This window comes from Lissotriton vulgaris, chromosome 7 (genome assembly GCF_964263255.1).
Source record: "Lissotriton vulgaris chromosome 7, aLisVul1.2, whole genome shotgun sequence".
Classification (NCBI taxonomy): domain Eukaryota; kingdom Metazoa; phylum Chordata; class Amphibia; order Caudata; family Salamandridae; genus Lissotriton; species Lissotriton vulgaris.
Genome location: NC_141695.1, coordinates 725917973 through 725942871, shown reverse-complemented (window position 1 = coordinate 725942871; position 24899 = coordinate 725917973). Strand labels below are relative to the sequence as shown.

General features: G+C 45.4%; 1 protein-coding gene across 2 annotated transcripts in view; it reads left to right on the top strand.

Annotated features, from left to right (window-relative positions):
* Nucleotides 1-24899, top strand: part of LOC147702338 (ATP-binding cassette sub-family A member 9-like) — a 1822583-nt gene that overhangs the window by 1750093 nt on the left and 47591 nt on the right. For both annotated transcript variants that reach the window (XM_086930970.1, XM_086930969.1), the window contains one exon: nt 24049-24128. In XM_086930970.1, coding sequence (XP_086787096.1) covers nt 24049-24128 — 80 coding nt within the window. The remainder of the gene's footprint in view (nt 1-24048; nt 24129-24899) is intronic.

Genomic DNA, 24899 nt, shown 5'->3' with positions numbered 1-24899 from the left:
CATAGGACTTCAAGGCGGAAGGGCGCTGAGACACCTTGATGCACTGGGAAACCTCAACAGGGCAATCCATACCAAACAAACTCAACCTTTCAAGTGCCAAAGCCCCAGCTGGGGGCAGCGCAGAGAGGCCACCCTGAGAAGTGGAGCCTGCAGAGGGGAGGAGTACAGGGGAAAAAGCGGCTGGGGGCACACAGACAAGGTCAGAAGCAGGGCAAACTAAGGCTGATGGGACCACTCCGGTACCACCAGAAGAACCTCTGACCATTCCAACCGAATCTTCCGGAGGACATGGGGAATCAAAGCAAATGGAGGTAAGGCAAACAGGAGCCCCAGCGACCATGGAACGGAGAAAGCGTTGATCACCCAGGCCAACCGGGAGGGAATGAGGCTGCAAAACCGAGGAAGAAGGGCCAAGTCCTCCGAGGCAAAAAGATCCAGCCATGGAAGGCGGAACCAGAGGACAATCAGATCGAACAGAGCCGGGGACAGACACACCGTCACAGAGGAAGGGAAAACCCTGCTCAAAGAGTCCGCAGGCCCATTCTTCTTCTTCGGAAGATAGACAGCTGTCGGAGACAAGCGATTCTGCTTGGCCCAAAGACCGATCACTCTGGAAAGGAGAAACAGAGGCTAGCACATGCCCCCCTGATGATTGGCATAAGCCCGAACAGCAAGCCCTAAAAACCTGGTTGTAGGTCTGAACTGAGACAGCATGGCCCAAAAGGAGAGGAGCAAACCACAGAGGAGCCAACCAAACTGTCCACAACTCCTTCCAGTTTGAGGACTGGAGAGACTCGAAACGGGACCACCGACCCGGAGCTTGGAAGCACCCAGGACGGCACCCCAACCCACGGCACTGGCATCAGCAGACAACACAACCACAGTCGGAGGAAGAGGAAGGTCAAACCCCCGGGAAAGAGACTGAGGGGACAACCACCACTGAGAGCAGCCTGAATCCCCGGAGTGACGGGTATCAGGGCATCGTAGTCCAGAGAGGCAGGATCCCAGTGGGCCAAGACATGATGCAGGAGGGGATACAAATGCAGCCAGGCCCAAGGGAGGAGATGCATAGTGGAAGCCATCTCCTCTTGACTCCGCAACAAGAGCCGGGAACACACCTTGGACTAGGACAAAACCCAAGAAAGGTGACAGAACAAAGTCAACTGTTGCTCCTGGGAGAGGAACACCATCCCCAGATCCATGCGGAATAGAGCACCCAGGAACTTCAGAGTCTGGGAGGACAGCAGCGAGGACTTCCGGTGATTGATGAGGAACCCATAGGACCCCTGAATATGACACACCTGGTCCACATCCGACAGAGCCTGAAAAAAAGGAGAAACAATCAACCAATCATTGAGATAGGGAGAAATCTGAAGACCTCTGGAATGTAGAAAACCCACCAGAGGGGCCAAGAGCTTCGTGTAAACCCTTGGCGCTGATGAAAGGCCAAAAGGAAGCACCCGAAACTGGAAGTGCCGGGAACCATCAGCAAACCGGAGATACTGCTGATCCACAGGATAGATAGGGACGTGCAGATAAGCATCCATCAGATCCGGGGATGAAAGGAAGCTCCCTGGAAGCACCAGATGCAGGATGGAAGGCAAGGTCACCATCTTAAACGTACGTCTGGGTATGAAGAGCGTGACCCTCTTGAGAATCAAAACAGGGAGCAGAACTGACGTATCCTTCTTGGAGACCAGGAAGAGGATCGAATATCCTCCCTTGCCCCTTTCAAGAGGGGGAACCTCCACGATAGTCGCCTTCTCCCACAGAAGGCGCACACCGTCGAGCAAGGCTTCCTGCTGCAGAGGATGATGAGGCAGGGGGGTTACCCGGAAGACCGGGGGGGGGGAGAGGAGAACTCAGTACGATAACCCACAGACACAATCTACACCACCTAGAAATCCAGAACCGCCAATCACTGGTGTAGAAAAAAACGAAGCCGACCGGAAAAGGTTGACAGTCATTGTGCAGTGAAAGGAGGGGGGCAGCACCACCGGCAGGGGCTCAGGACTTGGCACCTTCAGGGGTCCCCCAGCCATTACCCCTGCCACGAAAGGGTTGTGAGGCACCCAGAGCAGAAGCCCCAAAGGCACGGCGGTAGCCAAACCCACGCCCTCGAGAAGGAGGGCGGACAGGAGCCACAAGCTTGCGGTTCTCCGCTGACTGTTTGACCATGTCCTCGAGCTGGAGCCCAAACACCTTGGACCCCACGAAGGGCAATCTAAGCAGGACCGCCTTCTGAGAAGACTCAGCCTTCCAGGAAGGCTTCCAGATATGACACATGCATCAATTGAAGCACCAGAAGCAGCCGCAGCGGCACTCAAATTGTCAAAAGAAATGTCAGACAAATAGCGCACCTGCAACTCCATGAGGGCCAAGAGAGAGGAGGCATCCTCCCTGTCCTGCAAAAGAAGAGCCAGGGCCCGGAAATCCTTCAGTAGAGACTAGACCATGTAATTGGAATAGGCTGTCGCCCTGACAAAAAAGTTGGAAGCAGCGTAGGAACGCTTCACCGCCCCTTCAACACGGTTTATTCACAACATCAGAAGGAAGGGTGTCATCGGACAGAACCAAACCCTGCGAGGAAAGAGCAACCATCAAATTGTCCACCTGGATGTACTGGGGAAATTCAGCAGCAAATCCCTCCAAAGGATAACGCTTAGAAAAAAGCGAGGGAAGGCGGACTTATCCACCTCCTTCCACTCATGATCCAGCACCTTGCAAACAGCACCAGGCAAGGGGAAGGATTCAGGAGTCGGCTGGTGATACTATGTAAAAAAGTCATCCTCCACGACATCAGACACAGGAGGAGTGAACCCCAAATTATCACGCATATGGTCGAACAAGTCAGAGAGCTGCACACCCTGAACAAAGCGGCCATGCACACATTCCTCCTCCTCAGGGCCCAAATCGTCAGCAGGAGCGTCAGGTGGAGCGACAGACCCACGAGGCACCTTGGCAGGAGGGCCAGCAGCCTCCAGAGCCTGGAGGCAGCAGCAACCACCTCATTAATACGGAGGCGCAGGGCATCCATAGGAGGAGGGGAAGAAGAGGCACTCTGGTCCATGGCAGCAATGCACCAAAGGACACACACCACACGAAATACAAAGGACCAAATCAGGCACTCACAGTGGATGGGAACCAGGAAAAAAGGACCCACATTTAATGTAACGAAGTCCTGAGGTCCCGAGCTCACACAGGACCAGGAAAAGAGGGCGGATGCTGAAAAGGCATCCGGCCGGCCCAAAAAAACCCCAGGGAAGCCGAGAACACTTGCGGACTCAGCACACTGCCGAAGAATCCCCGCCCGCTAAAGTGGGGCGCAGTGGGACTGGCATGGAGAGAAACGGCCGCTAAAGCAGGCCGAGCAACACAGATGAGAGCAGCGGAAAAACCGGCACAAGCAGCCGCTGGAGTGGACCAAGTCAGTGTCAGTCTCCCCAGGAAAGTACAATAACAAATGAAATTAAAGAAAAAGGCGGCTGCTAAAGCAGGCCGCCCCAACAAATAAAAAAAAGGATAGAAAAACTTACCCCAACAGCTCCTGCTAGGAAACAAAGTAAACAGCAAAGGCAGAAAAAAAGAACAGGATGTACTGTGGCACACTTCCCACTTTCTTGTCACCTGTTGGTGGCGCCATATTGGGGGAAGTGCGAAAAGCTCTGCTAGGTCGTATGTTTCTGTGGAGCAGACTAGCTGCTCACTGTTGAGGAATGGGACGGGAAGACAGGACGAGGAGGCACTAATGCTTCCCCCAGGTTTAGTAGGAGAATCTGAGTAGATCTTACCTCTTCATACATTGATGATGATGTGGGGCTAGTAAATTTATATTTTACTCGTAATACCTGGCTCCCCGGCATGCACTGATCTCTTCAATTCTGACAGGTTGTCTAGTTATTGCTGGTGTACGTCATGCAGTTCTGTTTTTAGTTTACATAAATTGGACCTAAGCACCTTCATTATGCCTACTTGTTTGGAAAGGCAAACCCCTCTATTGACCACCGTGAAGGCTTTGCAGAGTGTGTCCCCCTTCTGCTACAAGTCCACAATGTTTATAAATGAATATTGTGTTGTGGTCTGAACTTCGCTCATGATGACAGTCTATAGAAGAGCTCTTACAGGTAGTATCCAAGTATATGCATTCTACAATGGGCAAGGAAATGCCTCCTCAAGAAGGACTGAATAGTGGGCTGATAATGTCTGTTTCGCTTTATGTTTTGTTAGCAGTTATCCAGTTGCAGATGTCACTAGAGGTCTGACAGTAGTCAATCCTAAATCAGTAATTGTGAGCAACAGGCGTTCAAGTGCCCTCCTTGAAAGAAAGGATTATGCTGCAGCACACATCAATTAGATCCTTGGTCTCTCTTATATCCAACCAGACCGTAGCCGCATCAGGGTTTGGATGAAGGGCTACGTCGCTTCTGTCTAGGTTAGGGTCACTGAACACATTGAAATCATTTCCCCAGATAATCCAATGTGAATTTAGTCAAAGTCACCTGGCTCACATCTCCTGGAAGAGGGCTGGATCATCATTGTTGGTTCATGAATATTTATACATCTACCCTGATTGTCTTTTATAATCTTTTTGGGGTTAGAACAGGAAGAGAAGTACACTGTATAGCGGTCTGAGCACCATCTGGCTACAAAGTCAAAAACTGTGTGTTTGGTGAGGTAAGTTTTTGAGAGAAGGGTAATAGCCACCTTATCTAGACAAGGACCCTTTTAATTGTTCACAGGTTATTCAGTCTTTGAATATTTCCGGTCATAGACCGGTGTGCTCTATCATGTTTTTGGAGTATTGCTGTACCATTGAGTATCATGATTACATGACGTATAGCGTGGTTGCAGTGAACAGCTGTTGTAGTAGTAGTGCTTCAAGAAAACTGTGTTGCTGTCAATGTAGAATAGAAACAAAAATTATCAACAACCTTCACACTCATTCGCCTTACCCACACTGATGAGCTGAATCTACCTAGTGTACTTTAAGAACCACCCTCAATTGTTTGATCCGCCCAGACTACAACACAGAGACATCTATTGAAGAGTGTAAATTGCCAACAGAAAAGGGGGTGCCCTGCTGAGCTCAGAGAGATGAGCCATAGAGCTTTATCGATTGGGCAAAGCCAGCCCTGGTTATTTTTTTGTGTGAGTGCCATTGCATATATTAAATGGACCAAGTAGCATCATTGAGCCTCAATGGTAATGTTCCCAGGTACATTCCAAAGGGCCGCGGTTTAGAACTCGGCACAGGAGAAGTGGTTAAAGAGCACCTTATCCAGGGTGTCATTTGTTCCTCACAGTCATGGAAGTGGTATACATAGGCACATCATGAAAATCAGGCATTCACGGCCCCCATGCAACCTCCCCAAGTGGCTAATATGGGAATTATCCAAACATGCGTTGTCACTTAAGTGTGATGTGGAGGGTCAGCTATCACTTTCAGGCTATGTAGATGGTCACGAAATGTTTATCTTCAAAAATGTTGCTAACTGCTGGAAGTCATTGAAGACATGGGTTTTGTTTTGGATTTTCACTTATGGGTGTGCTGAATAAAGTAGCTCTTATGTGACACTTGCTTCTTAAACCTTATTTTTGATTAGAATAAATTCATGCCTTGACTCCTGGACCACCATTGTGAAGTCTGGATGTATGGAAATTTGGTTTTCAGCATATGCCAGGTTGTGGTTTTCTCCTGCAAGTCTAAGTATTGTGTCCTGATATTTAAAATTTAAGTAATGTTGTAATTTAACGATGGCCGAGTTAGCGCTTAGCTGTGCTACACGTTTTCCCGCTTAAATTGACTATACATGAAACCGCCATTTTGTATGTTACGGCGGCCATCTTAGACCATAAGCGGCCTCGTGGCTAGCGTGCCCTTTAGTCCGTTGTCCGTACCACTGACCACTCAAGTTTGCCCAGCAACAGGCTATTTTTAGTATTGGTCAACCCGTACATGCGCAGTCCCCACTGACCAGTCGTCCCTCAGGAATGTGCCGCCAAACTGACCAGCGGGGTTGAAACCCTCCAATGAGCTGGCTGTGTTCCAAAAGATGACCTTATATGTACATAACGCTTTGTAACTTTGTGCCGCCTATCTTTTATTACCTGTAAACTGTATAAAAGAACGTGCCACACCGATGTTCGGTGTGATACTTCTTGCATTACCGAAGGGTGCTGTAGGAATGTACCACCACCCCATGGGGTCTTAATAAACTTGTTCTTTGAATTTTACAGCTTCCGTGCCAACAGTTCTTTCAATGTAAGTGGGTTATCTTCGGAACATGTAGGCCTTGGGAACCCAATACTACAAATTGGCGACCACGAAGGGACTCATCGGCGACTCGGATGCCCGAAGGAGAGGTCGTGACAAAGGTTTGGAAACTCGCCATGGACGCGTACGCTGCCACTGAGTGACCCGAGTCTTTGCACCCGCGGTGTTTCTTCCTTTCCTTCTGATCTGACCTTCCAGGTGGCGCCGGTCTCCGACTGAGTACTCGATCGTCTGCGTTGCTGGATGAGTGCCGTTTGGCTGATTCGATTAAAAGACCTTGGCAGTTGGAATCTGGACCTTTGAGACTTTGGGTAAGATTTGTGGTCGGTAAGGTAGTCTGTGGACGCTTACTGAAGTCCTATGATTTGTGATCGGTAAGGTAGTCCTCGGATGCTTGCCAGAGTTCTATGATCTATGATTTTGATTTGAGTTAGCTAACGTTTGTGAATTTGTGACCTTTGAATGTATATGTGTATTGCACTTCACATAGGCAGGCATGTAGAGATGTTTCTCTAATTTTTGTTTTTTTCCCTTTGAGCTGTACATTTGTGTGAAGTACTGTAAGTGCCATTTAATACGGTGTCACGCTTTCGTGATACCTTTTGAACATGCCTGTTTTAAGCACACTCCGAGGGATGTGCTGTTTTGGAAATGGTACCACAATTAGGTTAGCGGAAGCACAGCCGGCTCCCCCAGAAGGAACACCAAACCGTGATATGTACATAAAATTTGGCCTTCCCCCTATAATGTACAGTAAATTATGGCATAAGTATACGAAATCCGATCCTGAATTGCAATGGCCTCTACATGGGTCGTTCGATTTACGAAAAGTACAGTTTGTGGAGCAATGTTTGTTTCAACGCAGGTCTAGACAAAATATGTTTGATTGTGTGCGAATGTGGGAGAAAGCGGTGCGTGAACGAATGAAACGTGAAGTTGCCTTGGCGGACAAAGAGCAGCGCAAGGCTGCTCGGGATAAGGCTTTACAGCTTGAGGAGAAAGAGGCTCAGGAGAAGAAAGAGAGGGAGGAACGGGAACGTAAATTGCAAACGACTGGTCAATACCCTATTCGTCGACCGCTTTATCCTGTCCTTAATAATGAAATTGATGATTTTTCATTGCTAGATCGGTCACCGCCTCCGTATGTTTCGCCTACGGCTCCAGCTGCAGATTCGGAGGATGATGGGCAGGATAAGTTGGAAAAGAAGGGTGTATCTGCTCTCAGGTTTTCTGCGGAGAGATCCGCGCATTTACGTAGTTGGGCTCGTAAAGTGAATACGAATTATGTTTCTCAGTCTGAAGTTGTTACGGAAAGGGGTAGATGGACGGATCATGAATTACTGTATTTTCTGGCTAATTTGGCAGATGAAGTTGTTACCGCATATCGTCAACTTTCAGATACGTTGGAATCTAAAGCTGTGTCAGTTCATCGTGAGAATTTGGATAAAGGTTTATTTGATCTTGCAGATGTTGATGCCTTTTACAAGCAACTGATCCAGCTGCGAGATGAGACTACCAGATTGCGGGACGAGTGGAAAAAAGAATAAGGAGTCCAGGCCGGAGTCTAATGTGAAGTCTAAGGAGTGTTCTCTCCGGGGTTCAGATAAGAATTCTGCATTGCATGTTATGCCTATGCGTGAAGCGGCACCCTTGTATGTTCCACCTAAAGGGGAAGGTACAGATGATGATAAATTGTCAAAGGATGCAAAGGGATATTTTGTATATAACTGGGTGTATACGCCTTGGAACAGAGGAGATGTTATGGCGTTGAAAAATTCGTTACCTGACCTTCGTAAAAATCCAGCGGCATTCTATGAAGGGGTGGAAGGGGCTATTTCATCTTGTGTGATGACTCTTGTTGACATAGATCTGTTTTTTGGGTTAATTCTCCCACCTGATATGTGGAGACAGATTCGTAAAAATAATGATGAAACGATACTTGGGGGGACTTGGAAAGAAATAACGGCAGCCGATTTAGATAGGGAACCGGCATGTAAGCCCTGTCAATTGATTTTAGAACTCCCGGCGGCTATTTTGATTAAATTAAAAACGCTTGTACCTTCTAAAAAGATCGATTGGACTATGTTAGCTTCGTGCAAGCAAAAGCCAGATGAAACGGTTTCAGATTTCTTTACACGCTTCGAAGAGGCGTTTCATGATTACAGTGGCCAATCTTTAACAGAGGATACGGGTAGGCATTTGTTTGTCGATAAGTATGTAGCTAATCAGATTGCAAAACGATTGAAATTGAGTGAAAGTTCCTGGGCCACGGTGAACCCTGCGTCTTTGTTAACTATGGCTCAGTATTATGAGCGGCAGGAGTTGGAGGCTAAAGAAAGTGTTGATAAGAAAGCGAAAGAATTGAAAACGAAGGTGATGTTAGCACAGGTTCGTTGAACACAGGGTAGAGGGTATGATAGAGGTAGACGGGGTGGGGGCACTACGTCGTATGGTCTTACGGATATAGCGGAGGATCAATGTGCTTACTGTAAGGAGTTTGGGCATTGGGCTGATGATTGTCCGGTACTGCGTGAACAGCGTAGTCAGCGTGGTCGAGGAGGTGGAAGGTCGAGAGGAGCTTATTCGGGAGCAAGAGGTAGTGGAGGTGATCGTAGCAGGTTTGAAGAGAGGGGCCGTGGCCAGGATGAACGTAATAGGTTTGATAGACGGAACCAGTATCAGATATCAGAAGGCGAGAATGTGGAACATCAGGATTATGTACATGCATAGGATTGCGTAGGATGGGGTACGGAATCAGTTGAAGTGCCAGTAGATCAGAGTGGTCCATATGTATCAGCGGGTATTCTGGGTTCTACTGATCAATTTCTAGTCGACACAGGAGCTACTCGTAGCGCTTTGTCTAAAAACTTGGTTCCGAGGGCTCCCCTGTCTGGCGATATGATAACATGTGTAGGGTTTGATGGCACACCCACTCCTAGCCCATTATCGAAGCCTCTTGCACTTTGTCTTGATAAATTTTTCAGCTTTGGCCAATTTTTGTTATCACCTTATACCCCAGATAATATTCTGGGCATTGATTTGCTTAAATATTTTCGAGCAACAATACGCTGTGCTCCTGAAGGGGTGCGGGTTATTCTAAATGACAATTACCCAGATCCGAACAGATTTTTTACGATTAAGGATGCTGAAGCATTGGCCTCTCTCCCGCACACGTTATGGGCGACCTCAGACACGGATGTAGGAGAGATGCGTATTCCACCTATTCATATTACTGTTAAGGAGGGAGCCTCTCTGCCACGGGTACCACAGTATAAGATTTTGAAGGAAGGTGAAATTGCCCTGACGCATATTGTTCATGATTTGATAGCTGCAGGAGTGGTAGAGGAGGTTCCTTATAATGTTTGTAATAGCCCTATTCTCTCCATTCTTAAAAGAGATACTGACGACAAAGTCTATCGGTTTATTATTGACTTGAGAGAGATCAACAAAATTGTCATTCCCCAATACCCGGTGGTGTCCGATATTACGACCTTGCTTACACTGGTACCACCAACAGCAACGACCTTTAGTGTAATTGACCTTAAAAATGCATTCTTTTCCATCCCAGTCCATCCTGATAGCAGATATTTGTTTGGCTTCACGTTAAATAATAAATCGTATAGATTTTGTCGTGTTCCCCAAGGTTAAACTGAGAGCCCGAGTATCTACAGCCAGGCTCTGAAAAGACAGCTTGATTCCTTTGAGTTACAGTCTGGGGTTGTCCTTATCCAGTATGTGGATGACCTTCTGCTTGCTGCAGACTCTTATGCACAATGTGAGGAGAGTACGATTGCGTTGCTTTCTTTTCTTGCACAGAATAATCACAAGGTTTCTAAGAAAAAGCTTCAATACTGTAGACCCAAGGTGACCTACCTCGGTCATCTTTTGTCTAAGGAGGGGCGTGCATTAACATCAGATCGAATTCAGGCGATTTTAGATACACCAGTCCCCCGCACGCAGAGAGATGTACGTGCTTTCATAGGTTTAACGTCCTTTTGCAGACAGTGGATCATGGGGTTTTCACACATTATAAAACCTTTGTTAGCGTTACTGTCCAAATCTACTCCAATGCCCCTTGAATGGACAGATGAATGTCAGAATGCTTTTGAGCAATTGAGACAGGCCCTTTGCTCTGCACCCGTGTTAGGTACACCAGATTACACGAAAATTTTCACATTGTACGTGCACGAGAAAGATGGGTGCGCGTTGTCAGTGTTAGTGCAGACACACGGGGATAAGCAGAGGCCATGTGCGTATTTCTCTGCCCTTCTCGATCCTGTAGCACGAGGGTTACCTGGGTGTTTTCGAGCAGTGGCAGCAACAGCAGTAGCTATACGGCAGAGTGAGGGAATAGTGTTATCGCACAAATTGTTGGTGTTAGTCCCCCATGCAGTAGATGCCCTGCTAAATCAAACAAAGACCCAATATCTCACGAGTGCACGTTTGACAGGATATGAGCTTACACTTTTGGCGCCACACATTACACTGAAAAGATGTGCTACCCTGAACCCTGCCACTTTATTGCCCTATCCGGTCGAGGAGGGTCAGGAAGAAAAACATCACAATTGTGTTTTCCTGACTGAGGAACAGACAAAGGGTCGTGTCGACTTACAGGATATGCCACTTCCAGATGTGGATGGGGAACTGTGGGTTGATGGATCGTGTTTGAGGCTGCCAGATGGTACGACTTCCGCAGCATACGCGATCACGACACTTAAGACAGTGGGAGAAACAGCTAGAATACCACAGAAATCGGCTCAGGCAGCAGAGCTGATAGCGTTAACACGAGCCTGCGAATTGAGTGCTGGCCTATGTGTGAACATCTACACAGACAGCCGGTACGCCTTCGGAGTAGCGCATGACTTCGTGTTACTCTGGAAAGAACGTGGGTTTTTGACTTCTCATGGAGTTCACATTATGCACGGAGAACTAGTGCATGATCTCCTAAATGCGTTGCTTTGCCCAAAGAAAGTGGCGATAATAAAATGTAGTGCCCATAAAAAGATCATTGATGAAGTGGGACAAGGAAATGCCTTTGCGGACAGCATAGCGAGACAAACGGCTATGTCTCGAACTGACTCCCCCATGTACGTGGCACAATCACAGGCTGAGCGATGGAGCGATGCTAGAGCAGAAATCTTAGATATTCAGAAATCAGCTACTGAATCAGAACTCGCGGCATGGGCAACAGATGGGGTACTAGATGATGAAGGTTGCTGGAGAAGCAAGGACATGGAGAAATGGAAATTGCCTGCAGCTTACTTGCAGGCGATGGTTTAGATGACACATGGGTTGGCACATGTGGGAGCTCTCGCAATCACTCAACTGCTAACACGAGTTTGGGAACATCCCGAGATTGCTAATACTGCCAAGAGAGTGGTGCAGACCTGCCTGGTGTGTTTGCAACACAATCCTGGAAAGGGGACCCATACTCCGAAAGGAGGGTTCGTTCCACCTTCCGCACCATTCGAGGTACTCCAAATGGATTACATCCAGCTTGAGCGTTGCAACAACCTGAAGTATGTCTTAGTGGTGGTATGTGCTTTTAGCAAATGGGTTGAAGCTTTCCCCACGAAAGACAATACAGCTCTGACAACAGCGAAGGTGTTGCTCAAGGAGTTTTTCCCTCGCTTTGGAGTTTGCAAATTTCTGTGGAGCGATAATGGGCCTCATTTTGTTGGGAAAATTGTGGAGTATGTACTGAAGGGGTTAGGGATTCAGCAGAAGTTTCATGCTGTGTTCCACCCTCAGTCAGCAGGTCTTGTCGAGGGGTACAATGCCACGTTGAAACTAAAACTGGCTAAGATTGTGGCATCCACGTCATTGAAGTGGCCGGATGCCTTACCGCTAGCATTACTCTCTCTTAGATCAGTACCTCACTCCCGAACTGGCCTCACACCATATGAAGTGGTGTTCGGAAGGCCGATGAATATTTGGGGAGTGCCTAAGCCGCGATTGATACATGATGTGCCTTGTATAATGATGAATGATTATTTGGCACGATTAACAAATGATTTGCTCTCTATTCATCAACAGGTTCGAGAAGCGCTCCCTGACAACTCTACTGGAGAGGGCCATGATCTTCGCCCTGGCGACCATGTCATGATCCGGTCGTTTGAGAGGGCGAGCAGCTTGGAACCGAGGTGGCGGGGCCCTGAGCAGGTCCTTCTGGCGACCCGGACAGCAGTACGAGTGACCAATAGGAAGCGGTGGGTGCACTCAACTCACTGCCGGCGTGTCTCCCCTGATCTGGTGAATCCTGCTGTGCTGACTGACTACAAGGAGAGTCTGGATAAAGAAAAGAGCCCAGCTGTGACATCGGCCGAAGTTGAGGGAGCCTTCCCGGACCATACTGCTTCTGGACGAGAGCGTTACAATCTACGGCCACGATAAAGAAGATTTTTGGTTTTTCAAGACTGGTTGGTTACCGCTCTGGGGTTTGTGAAACGGAAACCGGGAATTCCAAGGGGGGGGGATCAGTTCTGCCAAGTGTAGCGACACCCGTCTTGGCCCGGAGAAGAAAACAACGGCTACCTCGGAGCTCAGCACCGTATTTTTCATTTTTTTTAGGTATATGCATACGTGCATTGAGACTTTGTGAACTTTGTGAACTATTTTGAGAACTTTTTGGACTATGGCGTCGTCTGCAGCACGAGATAAAAGAATACTTGGTGCCATCCTTTTCGTCTTGACTATTGTGGTAATAGCGGTGATAGCTTGGGTAGTCGAACTTGTGGTACCTGCACGTGAACATTTGCTGCCGACTACCCCGGCTCCATCTGAACATTTTCACTTCACCCTGCCCTACCATGAAGAACGGCACAGACAGACTTACTTGAACAATAGCTTTATTCAGATCCTACATCATACGCATAACATGACAAATACGTCCAATTGTTGGGTGTGTGGGATGTTGCCTGGGCATGAGAAAAAAGGGGGTATACCACTCATTCCACTCCCGTTTTCACATAATGGATCCTGCAATGCCTGGTACACCCTTTTATTCACTTTGAGATGGCCAACGAAAGGGGGGGTACTTTTCCGTCTGAATAAAATCTGCTACCATGATCGGGATGGGTATCCACGAGCTGAGGGTACTCGATTTGAATGGGAGGAGTACCGCCCCGATAATGTGTCTGCCCCACGTGTTTACAGTAATCAGCGGAATATCAACGTATCCAGTTCGCATGTCATTAATGTTATTGCTACAAAAGCTGATCTGTGTATACGCAATAAAGGTACAATTTCAGTTGGGAAAAGTGAATGCAACACCACACTCACATTCGACAGTCCAATTGGCATATCATTTGTAGCATCTCGCAATACTTACTTTATCTGTGGAACGAAGGGTTATCATCAGCTTCCGTTGGGATGGTTAGGCACGTGCTATGTATCTTTTGTACTACCCCCTGTATTCATTGCCCCACCAATGTATCATAATGATTATATTTTGTATCATGATTTTGTACTGAATCGTGTTAAACGTTCCGTTGTTTTAAATGACATTGACCAGACCGATACTGCCTTACAGCAATATGTAGACTTTAATCTGGGACTGTTTTCCTTTGTGGGGGCCGCCCTGAATAGTCGAAAAATACGGCGACTGACACGTGTTGTTGAGGCTGTAGCTAATGATACTGCTATTGCACTTGGAAATATCACAGAAGAACTCCAGATTTCTAGGATCGTTACGCTCCAAAATAGAATGGTGTTAGACGTAGTTCTAGCTGATCGTGGGGGGGCATGTAGAATTATTGGAAGCAGCTGTTGTGTATACGTGCCTGACAATTCTCCATCTGTTTATGATGCCATTTCAAAGCTACATAAGATAGCTGCTGAAATACACCCGGATAATGGAACTTGGACACTTTCAGGATGGTTCTGGTCAATGCTCACCACTTGGGGTTGGAAACTGTTAACGATTCTATGCATCATTGTTGGAATACTGTTCTTTGTATGCTTATGTATCCAATGTGGTCCAGCTTTATGCTCTATGTGTTTATCAGCTTGTGTACCATCAAGACAAGCTCTTGCCCATGACAAAATGATGCTTCATAAAGAAGTAACTCAGATAATGTTGATAGATATTGAAGATGAACACCCTGACTATGTTCACTATGAGGTAGCATCAGCTAAACGCTAAAAGGGTCGTCTGTTGTAATTTAACGATGGCCGAGTTAGCGCTTAGCTGTGCTACACGTTTTCCCGCTTAAATTGACTATACATGAAACCGCCATTTTGTATGTTACGGCGGCCATCTTAGACCATAAGCGGCCTCGTGGCTAGCGTGCCCTTTAGTCCGTTGTCCGTACCACTGACCACTCAAGTTTGCCCAGCAACAGGCTATTTTTAGTATTGGTCAACCCGTACATGCGCAGTCCCCACTGACCAGTCGTCCCTCAGGAATGTGCCGCCAAACTGACCAGCGGGGTTGAAACCCTCCAATGAGCTGGCTGTGTTCCAAAAGATGACCTTATATGTACATAACGCTTTGTAACTTTGTGCCGCCTATCTTTTATTACCTGTAAACTGTATAAAAGAACGTGCCACACCGATGTTCGGTGTGATACTTCTTGCATTACCGAAGGGTGCTGTAGGAATGTACCACCACCCCATGGGGTCTTAATAAACTTTTTCTTTGAATTTTACAGCTTCCGTGCCAACAGTTCTTTCAATGTAAGTGGGTTATCTTCGGAACATGTAGGCCTTGGGAACCCAATACTACAGTAAGAAGGCTGGAATAGGGCAGGGCAGCGACCTGGGAGGGGGGTTCGGTCACTAGAGCCAGTGGGCTGGTTCAATCACGAACAAATGGGCCAAAGCAGATGAATCAAACAGGTTTTTCAGCATTGTTTCAATGTACGCTTCCATTCTCTCAGAGGAGGTAGTGTCTGGTATTCCCATTCTTGAATGTAATAAGTTTGAGTATCTTCTCCACTAGATGCAGCTTTTTGTTATGCTCCTTTGTAATTTTCCTCCACAACATATTTTCACAGTTTTGCACTCTGTATGCAGTCTTTCCACTTCTCCATTCTTTTCTTTATCTAGTCCAGTCTATTTGTCAATGAGTCAATTGTGTTGTCTTTAGTGATATGGGGGCATATTAGCAAGAACTTCGTTAAAATTATCGCCGTTTTAGCGCAGGAAACTGCTGCTAAAACGGAGATAATGGGCTTGCTAATATGCATTATAGATTTCCAATAGAAGCCCAGGTTAGATGTCCTGCACATCCAACCTGGGCATCTGTTGGAATTCTATAACGCATATTAGCAAGACCATTATCGCAGTTTTAGCGGCAGTTTCCTGCTGCTAAAACGGCGATTATTTTAACGAGGTTTTTGCTAATATGCTCCCAGGTTCTTTCCTATACTTAATAGGAGTGTTTTCAGGTATTATCCTGTGGATTTAATAGGTTAGTCTGCATGTTGCTCAACATTCTGCTGAGTTTCAGGGTGGTTTATCTTGGACATTCGCCTATAATCATACGTTAGTTGGGATTCTTTTTGACGCAAGTAATACAGATGAGATATGGTCTCTCTAAATATAATTACAATGTATTGAATGTTGCAGTGGTCAGATGCAGTGCTTAATGTTTATGGGATTACATCTCACAGTGATGATGTGCGCCTATTTTTCAGCTGAATTTATTAATGCTGTGTTTATTAAAAAATGATGAATCTAGCACTTAGGTAAGCTGATGTGGACTTCTATGGAGTGACCTGGGCCCTGACACTTAATATTTTATAAATTAAGCACTGGTAGACCATTTAAGTTCTTTAGTAAATGTGCATTGCAACTGATTATACTTAGAAACATGGGAAGTGCCTCAAACCAAAAGAAGAACACAACACACATTGAATTGACTTTTCATTAAGACAACAGGAAAAAGGCTCTGAGCTCAAGTACACAGGAAAATGCTATGAACAAGCAGGTGAATGACCAAAATATAGAATCCAAAATATAGACAGGACAGAATATCGACTCCCAAATATAGACAGGCCAGAATATCGAATTACCAAAATATAGTCAGAATATCGAATTTGGGGTAAGAAATATGGATTTCCATAATATCGAATTTAAAATATCGATTTCCATAATATCAATTTTTTTTAGTGTTATGTAAGGTAGTATATGTAATAAAATGATGTATGAATGTTGTAATGTATGTCTAATTTAATTCCATAGCGGGTTGTGGGTTTATAGGGGAATAGGGTGGGAAGTCATTTAATTGTAATAAAGTTAATATTTATTTTTATTTATTTGTATTGATAATTACTTGATAATTAACTAATTAATGTGCATTAATTGATAATTATTTTTATTAATTGGTAATTAATTTGTATTAATTGATTAATTGATCATTATGGTAATTGTATTTATTATTTGGAGCAGGATGTGGGTTTATAGGGGAATAGGGTGGAAAGTAATTTAATTGTAATAAAGTAAATATATATATTTTTTTATATATATTTCTTTTTATTGAAAATAAAGCAAGGCATATACAAAACATAGGAATGCAATGACTTTATGAGGGCAGAGCATCATATCATCAAACGTTACAATAAACAATATATTGACGGGGCGGGGGGGAAGAGAACTCGGAGGTCCTACGAAAGTAATCAATATAAAATATAAATGGTCAGGGGGAAAGTGGGACATCAAGGACCGCAGTAATTGGTGGTACACATATGTCCCCTCTGTATCTATTCCAAGGGCCCCAGATCTTGTTCCAATTTCCGGGGGGGACCCCAAGCCAAGTACACCGTTTTTCTCTCGGAACATACACCAGTCCATGTTTTCTACCCACATATCAAGAGTGGGAGGCCTTTGGGACCCCCACAACTGTGCAATGTTCCGTTTGGCGATCATGGCCCCTAAAGTCACCCATTGGGTTTGTGCCACATTATGATCAGTGGGCTCCCAGATATTCAGCAAACAGCAAACAGCGTCTGGCCTCCGGTAAGAGAGCCACACCCGTGACGTCCTGCATCACCGCATGGACTCTACTCCAATAGTCAAACACTTCCCGACATTCCCAGATGATATGGAAGAATGTCCCCAGCTGACCACAACCCCTTCGACACAGACCCTCATCAGATAGACCCATCCGGACTAGACGGGGACCCGTGACGTATACCCTATGTAATATTTTAAGTTGAACTAATCTTAGTAGCGCTGGAATCGCGACCTCCTTCGGAGAGGAGATCGCCGACTGCCAGTCTTCGTCATCAAGCTCAAGGCCGTCACGGGTCCACTGGTCACGTAGCTGCAATAAAAGGTCCGCCCTATGATTAATCAATTTCTTGTATACCAGAGATATGGTACTATCAGGCATATGTCCATCCAAGATACGATCCTCTAATTGGGTAGATTCCGGTATCTCTTCCCCCTCTGGGAAAACAGAAGTTAGAGCATGCCGAATCTGAGCATAACGAAAGTATTCCATCCCTCCCAATTCAAACTCGGTCTGTAAGGCCACAGCCAATGTCCCCTCAGAGTGGAAAATAGCGGCAGTGAGACCCCTTCAAAAGAAACAGCTCCCTGACCCTTCCACATTATCTAATTTGCGTCCCATTTCTTTACTTCCTGCTCTTTGCAAAATCACTGAATCCATGGTCAATCAACAACTGACCAGATTCTTAGAAGAGAGTGAAGCATGGCATCCTAACCAGGCAGGTTTTAGAGCACAGCATTCAACGGAGTCTGCCCTTTTGTATACTGCAGATACCATCCGCACAGCCCTAGACCAAGGGAAGAAGGCCATCCTGATTTTACTAGACCTATCGGCGGCCTTCGATACGGTCTCACATATCATTCTGATAGACCGTCTGAAATCCTTTGGCATCACTGGCGTGGTGCTTGAATGGCTCAAGAACTTCCTGAGTGGAAGGAGACAAGTAGTGACGTTAGGAGAATTTCAATCTAGGGAGAGAAGACTCACGACAGGAGTACCTCAGGGCTCTAGTCTTAGCCCGACACTGTTTAATGTCTACACCGCACCCCTAATTAGCCTGATTGCTTCGTTTGGCATAGAAGCCATAGCCTATGCCGACGACACGCAATTGATCCTGACCATGGACAAAGACAACCAAGACTGGGAAGAGAAGCTCAAAGGCTGCCTTACGGCGACCTTTGATTGGATGCGAACTAATCATTTGAAATGTAACACCGGGAAGACGGAGATAATACCGATGGGCTCAAACAACGAATTCATACCCAGACTGTGGTGGCCTGAGAAAGCAGAAATTCCACCTAATACTGCCACCACGGCCCGCAACCTGGGAGTGACTTTTGATAGTAATCTGTCCTTTAAACAGCAAGCACTGAAAGTGGCAGGTACATGCTTTGGTGTTATAAAGAGTCTGAGAAAGTTCTTCGATCTCCTTCCCTTGGAAGCCAGGAAAACAGTGGTGGTCGCACTGGTTACATCTCATCTAGATTACTGTAACGGACTATATGCAGGCACCAACAAGGAGGTCACCCACAGGCTCCAAATGGTCCAGAATTCGGCGGCTAAACTCATATTAAAGTGGCCCAGAAGATCATCAGCGACAGAAGCCCTTAAAACTCTACACTGGCTACCTATCATTAAAAGAATTCTATTCAAAATATTGCTCATCACCTTCAGAGTATTTCATCAACGTGGACCACTGTATCTGCGGAAAAAATTCACCAGATATCACCCAACTCGAATTCTCCGCTCGTCCAATGCCAATCTTCTGGCAGTTCAACCATTCAGGCTTAAGACTCGTGGAGGCAAGTCCTTTGCGATATTAGGTGCAAAAGCATGGAACACCCTTCCTCCCCGCATAAGAGCGCTGGACAAAGAAACTGAATTCAGGAAGCAACTAAAAACCTGGATCTTCACTCTTCCAGACACTATTGCCAGATCCCTAGTGTAAGATTCCTTTCTTATCAGCTACACAAGTGGGCGCCAAGATGCTCTTTGGAGCGATAGTTGCGCGGTACAAATAAATCCTTACATTACATTACATTACATAGGGCCGCAAATGATTTCACCTGCCCCTTCACCCATATGTCTCCCACCTTGGAGATGCCAATAAGATCCCACTTGTCGAACCCTTTAGTGTTCCACAGTTTGCCAAACTTGTCCGAGGAAAAAAGTGGGGTAGCCAAAGTCAGACGGTCCTTCCACCCTAACTAACTGGTAGCATCGCGCCAGACCCTCACAGCTGTCCTGGTCAGCCCCGTCAAAGCTTTCACCACAGATTTAGAATACAACGCTCTATAATAATTACCACCCGGCAGTAACCACCTTTCCATGGCGAAACCAGGATTCAACCCAGGGCCGTACATACCGTGATTGATGGCTCCCAACTGCAATGCCCAATAATACCTCTTAATATCAGGGAGAGCGATGCCTCCATCATACCACGGGAGCATTAATTTAGCTAGCGCAATACACGGTCTGCCATCCCATAACAACTTCCTCTGTAAATCCTTTACCAAACGAAAGTAACTAGCTGGGATGATATCGAGCGTGTTCTGAAGAGCATACAGAAAACGAGGGAGCGACATCATTTTAAAAAGGGCCGCCCGAGACAAAATGGCTCCAAAACGCGACCAATAACCACGATCAGGGTAAAGAGGGTCTGCATAGAGAAGACGCACCCAGCTAATGAAATCTGAACCGAAACCAAATTTAGCTAGCACCGCCCACAGATACGGCCATTCAACAGTATCAAATGCCATTGTGGCGTCTAGTGACGCCAAAATGGCTGGTTCACGTAGCGTCGAGGCCCCCGCAAGAACTCCATGTAGGCGCCTAAGGTTAAGTGCCGTATTTCTGTGTGGGATAAAGCCAGACTGGTCTGGGTTAACCAGATCGCTAATAACCTTTATCAGTCTATTAGCCAACAACTTAGCAAGAATCTTAGGTTCAGAATTCAACAGTGATATCGGTCGATACGAAGCACACCGATTCTTCGTTTTTCCCTCCTTATGAATAACAACTATCGAAGCCAATCTCTGATCACGGGGGAGGAGACCACGATCCAGGGACTCCTGGAACATGTCTCTCAAATACGGAGCAAACCTATCTGGGCGAAGCTTATATAGTTCAATCGGCAAACCGTTAGGACCCATAGCTTTACCAGAATTCAGAGAGCACACTGCCAACGCCACTTCATCTGCAGTGATCCTACCATCCAGAAAGTCCTGGTCCACCTCGGACACACATGGGAGCGCGATATCTCGCAACAACAGGCATGAATCTTTCTCCGGTCTGTCCGACACGGAAGAGTACACAGAGCAAAAATGTTCAGCAAAGCATGCCACTATCTCTTGCGGGTCAGTGGCTAAAGCCCCATCTTCCATCTCAATTTCCGGTACTACACGACTAGCTCTGTCCTTTCTATCCAACCATGCAAAAAATTTGCCAGCCCTATCCCCAACATCGTAGATATGCCCTGTTGTTCCCGACTAAGGGCCCTCACACCATCCGTTACCAACGTTCTGTAATCCAACTGCTTCAAGTGCAGGACATGCAATCTAGAGCGGGTAACCTCTCGCTCCAATTCCAGTTCCAAATCAGCTATCTCCGTTGCTATCTTCACCACATCTTTTTCCTTCTGTTTTTTAACACCAACAATTAAAGAGAGAGCTTGACCTCTAATTACTGTCTGAAAAGCCTCCCACAACGATATATAGGAAGAGACCGACCCCTCGTTCTCTTGGAAATAATGTTCCAATGCCTTGATTAATGAGCTGCGAGTCTTGGGATTACGGAGATACAAAGGGTTAATGGGAGCTATCCTCCCCCCAGAGCCTGGCGCCAGTTCAAACCGAAACCAAAGCGGGGAGTGATCGGAAATACCCTGAGCCATATGTCTGACCTCAGCAACATAGGACGCCTGTGCAGCTGGCACTAACACATAGTCTATCCTGGGAAGACTACCGTGGGCACCAGAATGAAAAGTATACTGGCGTTGAGTAGCATGTAGCAACATCCAGCCGTCCACTAGGCCCATCGTGTCAATGAAGTCAGGCAGTAAATATTTATATGTATTGATAATTAATTGATAAAGAATTAATTGGCAATTAATTTTTATTAATTGGTAATTGATTTTTTTTATTGGGAATACATTTTTATTAATTGGTAATTATTTGTAATTTTTTTATTGGTATTGATAATTAATGTCATCTTATTTTAATATTAAATCATTACTTTCCCTACTGTTGCACTCTCTGGAGTGGGAATAGTAATTTTACCCCTACGCTATCCAATGCTTTCCCTACTGTTGCACTCTCTGGAGTGGGAATAGTAATTTATATTCCTACGCTATCCAACGCTTTCCCTACTGTTGCATTATCTGGAGTGGGAATAGTAATTTTTACCCCTACGCTATCCAATGCTTTCCCTACTGTTACACTCACTGGAGTGGGAATCGTAATATTTACCCTCCCTCTATCTAATGCTTTCGTTACTGTTGCATTCTCTGGAATGGGAATAGTAATTTTTACCCTCCCACTATCCAACGCTTTCTCTACTGTTGCAGTCACTGGAGTGGGAATAGTAATTTTTACCCTCCCGCTATCCTATGCTTTCCCTATTGTTGCACTCTCTGGAGTGGGAAAAGTAATTTTTACCCTCCCGCTATCCAAAGCTTTCCCTACTGTTCCACTCTCTGGAGTAGGAATAGTAATGTTTACCCTCCCACTATCCAATGCTTTCCCCACTGTTGCACTCACTGGAGTGGGAATAGTAATTTTTACCCCTTCGCTATCCAACGATTTCCCTACTGTTGCACTCACTGGAGTGGGAATAGTGATTTTTACCCTCCCACTATCTAAAGATTTCCCTACTGTAGCACTCACTGGAGTGGGAATAGTAATTTTTACCCCTACACTATCCAACGCTTTCCCTACTGTTGTACCTTTTGGAGTGGGAATAGTAATTTTGACCCCTACGCTATCCAACGTTTTCCCTACTGTTGCACTCACTGGAGTGGGAATAGTAATTTTTACCCTCTCTCTATACAACAAATTCTCTACTTTTTTTACATTAGATTTATTATTTTTATATGTTACGCTTTTTTACATTATTTCATGTATGTTTTATTTACTCGTTTTTAATTACTTTAATATTATTTTTAATACATTTTAAAAATTCGATATTTTAGTTAACTATATTTTAACTATTGATATTTTGGATTCGATATTTTAGTACTTACCTGTTTGTAGATAGGGATTCTTTAGTCTGTACTTCGATATTTTGGAGTCGATATTTTGGGCATTCTATATGATGTCCCTCGATATTTAGACACTGAACTGCTGGTGTTACTGTTAACACAAAGAATGGTGCGCAGTTTACCACAATCAGAAGGATGAAAAGCAGCCTTGCTGGGATGCAAGGTAGTGAACTTCAGATGGAAAAGCTTAAATGGCTACTTAAGTGGGTGCACAATTAGTGCTGCCAGCCCATTAATTTACAGGCCCTGGACACAGGTAGTGCACATTACTAGTGACTTATAAGTACATTCAATATACCAATTGTGGATATGCCAATGTGACCACGTTTTAGGAAGAAAGCACAAGCACTTTAGCACTGCTTGGCAGTGGGGAAGTGCGTAGAAATCTAAGGCCCAAAAAAACAATGTCAGCATAAACAGCATGTTTGCTGGCAAAAAGTTAGGGGAAACCATGTCCAAGGATACCAGGTCTAACAGTTAACAGCTTTCTTCAAGAGACCAAAACCTATGCCACCCTAAATCCTACTCGCGTAATGTTATTACTGGGGCCCAGCTGATCAAAATAAAAACGTCTGGCTACGGCCATGGAGGTATGCATTGCTGTGACCAAATAAATCTTAAGCACTTACCAGCTCCAGTCACTTAAAGGCCTCCACACGACAGGGAGCTGTCCCTCGGCTTAACTTCACCTTACTGTCGTAGGACCAAATAGTTTGCCCCACACTGGCCAATCTCCGTTGCTCTTTGTGTCTGACTGTGCTGATACTTACAAACCAGGAAATAAGCTACCACTTCAAGGCATGGCTGCCATCTTGTTGTCTGGAGCAGCAGGGCCGTGCTGCAAGTCCTCCTCTATTTACTGCAGTGTTAAATGAGCCCTTTCCACCGCCACATTCTGATAGGGTCCTTATGTCCGTATGGTGTTGGGATGCTGTGGATCAGTGCAAGGTTCAGTTGTAGAAGAGTAAGCAATGGAAGAACGTCTATCTCCATTAGCTGCTGTCTCTGACTCCCCTTTATCTTTTAAAATGATCAATACAACTCGACTGACTCAATTATTGGAGTTCTCAGTAATTTGCCTTGATTTTAAAATGTATATATTTAATAATAAAAAATTACGGATAGTATTTGCTTTGCCTGGCTCCATGTATCTTACTATATCTAGTAAAATAATAAGCTGACTAAGGTCTTCACACACAAAACATGTCATCCCAAGGGCGCCATTTAATGTCAGGTATGCCGCCTACAGTAACAATAGTTCTATAAAATTTCCAAAGACTTGTTTGTGTATCGCACCGTTGTTCTCACTTTCCGCTCTTCATATATAAGTCGATGACTTTTATGAAGATAGATATTAATGACCAATAGCTGTCATCTAAGATTAGAAAAACTCTCTCGCGGGAAATACTGCTGCAAATATGAAATATAACTCTCAATTTATACTATATTCACTTTTTCTCTTTTACCTATCCTTTGCAGTAAGTAGGCCTAATGATATGAGAGTGATGCAGGTACATTAATTAATGAATAATTTTGCCTGTGTGTCTTTCGTCTCTCTTACAGGTTTTCTTCCTTGTTATCGTATAAAATACCCATGGATAATATCAAATCCTTATCACAAGCGTTTTCTGTTTTAGAGGAAGGTAAGGGTACTATCCATCTTATTTAACAGATGTCTTTGTCTTAAAAAGTGGCCAAAGTAAAATTGAATTTGACGAGATAGAAATCTTGGAGTTCTTATGAACATTTTTTTAAGGAGCTTCCGATAAAGATAACTTAATGTGTTTGCATTGATCTAACTGTAGAAGTTAGTTTGGTTGTGCTGCTAACATTTCTTAAGAAGCTTCAGATAAAGAATGATCTGCCTTTTCCAAATTATGAAGAAACAGAAGAAAAGCGGTTGCTTTATGTGCCATCAAGGTCAATAACTCATGAAGCGCCCTCACTACTGGTTTCTCCCTAATGTACTTCCTTCTTGCCACTGACCCTCTTCCCACCGCCACCCCCCAAACTTCACCCTGCCGTGGGCGCCAGACGCAATGACTTCGCCACTGGAAAACATACTGATGAAGCACAGCAACAACTGTAGAAGCGCAGCAGAAGCTGCATGACAAGGCACAGACCACAGGATCACAGCACAGACTGCTGAAGCACATCAGAGACTGCAAAAGCACAGCAAAGATTTAGGAGCATAGCAGCACCAACTGACAAGCAGAGCACAACACAGATGGCAGGTGCAGAGAAGAAACCAAGAATAGAGCAGAGACAGCAGAGGCACAGTAATGACTGCAGGAGCCCAGCACTGATGGAGGAGGACTACAAATGTCTGCTGGACAACAGCACAGATTGCAGGAGCATGATTCTCACTGTATTACCACATCACATACCCCCTTATCATAGCACCAGCTTAGACC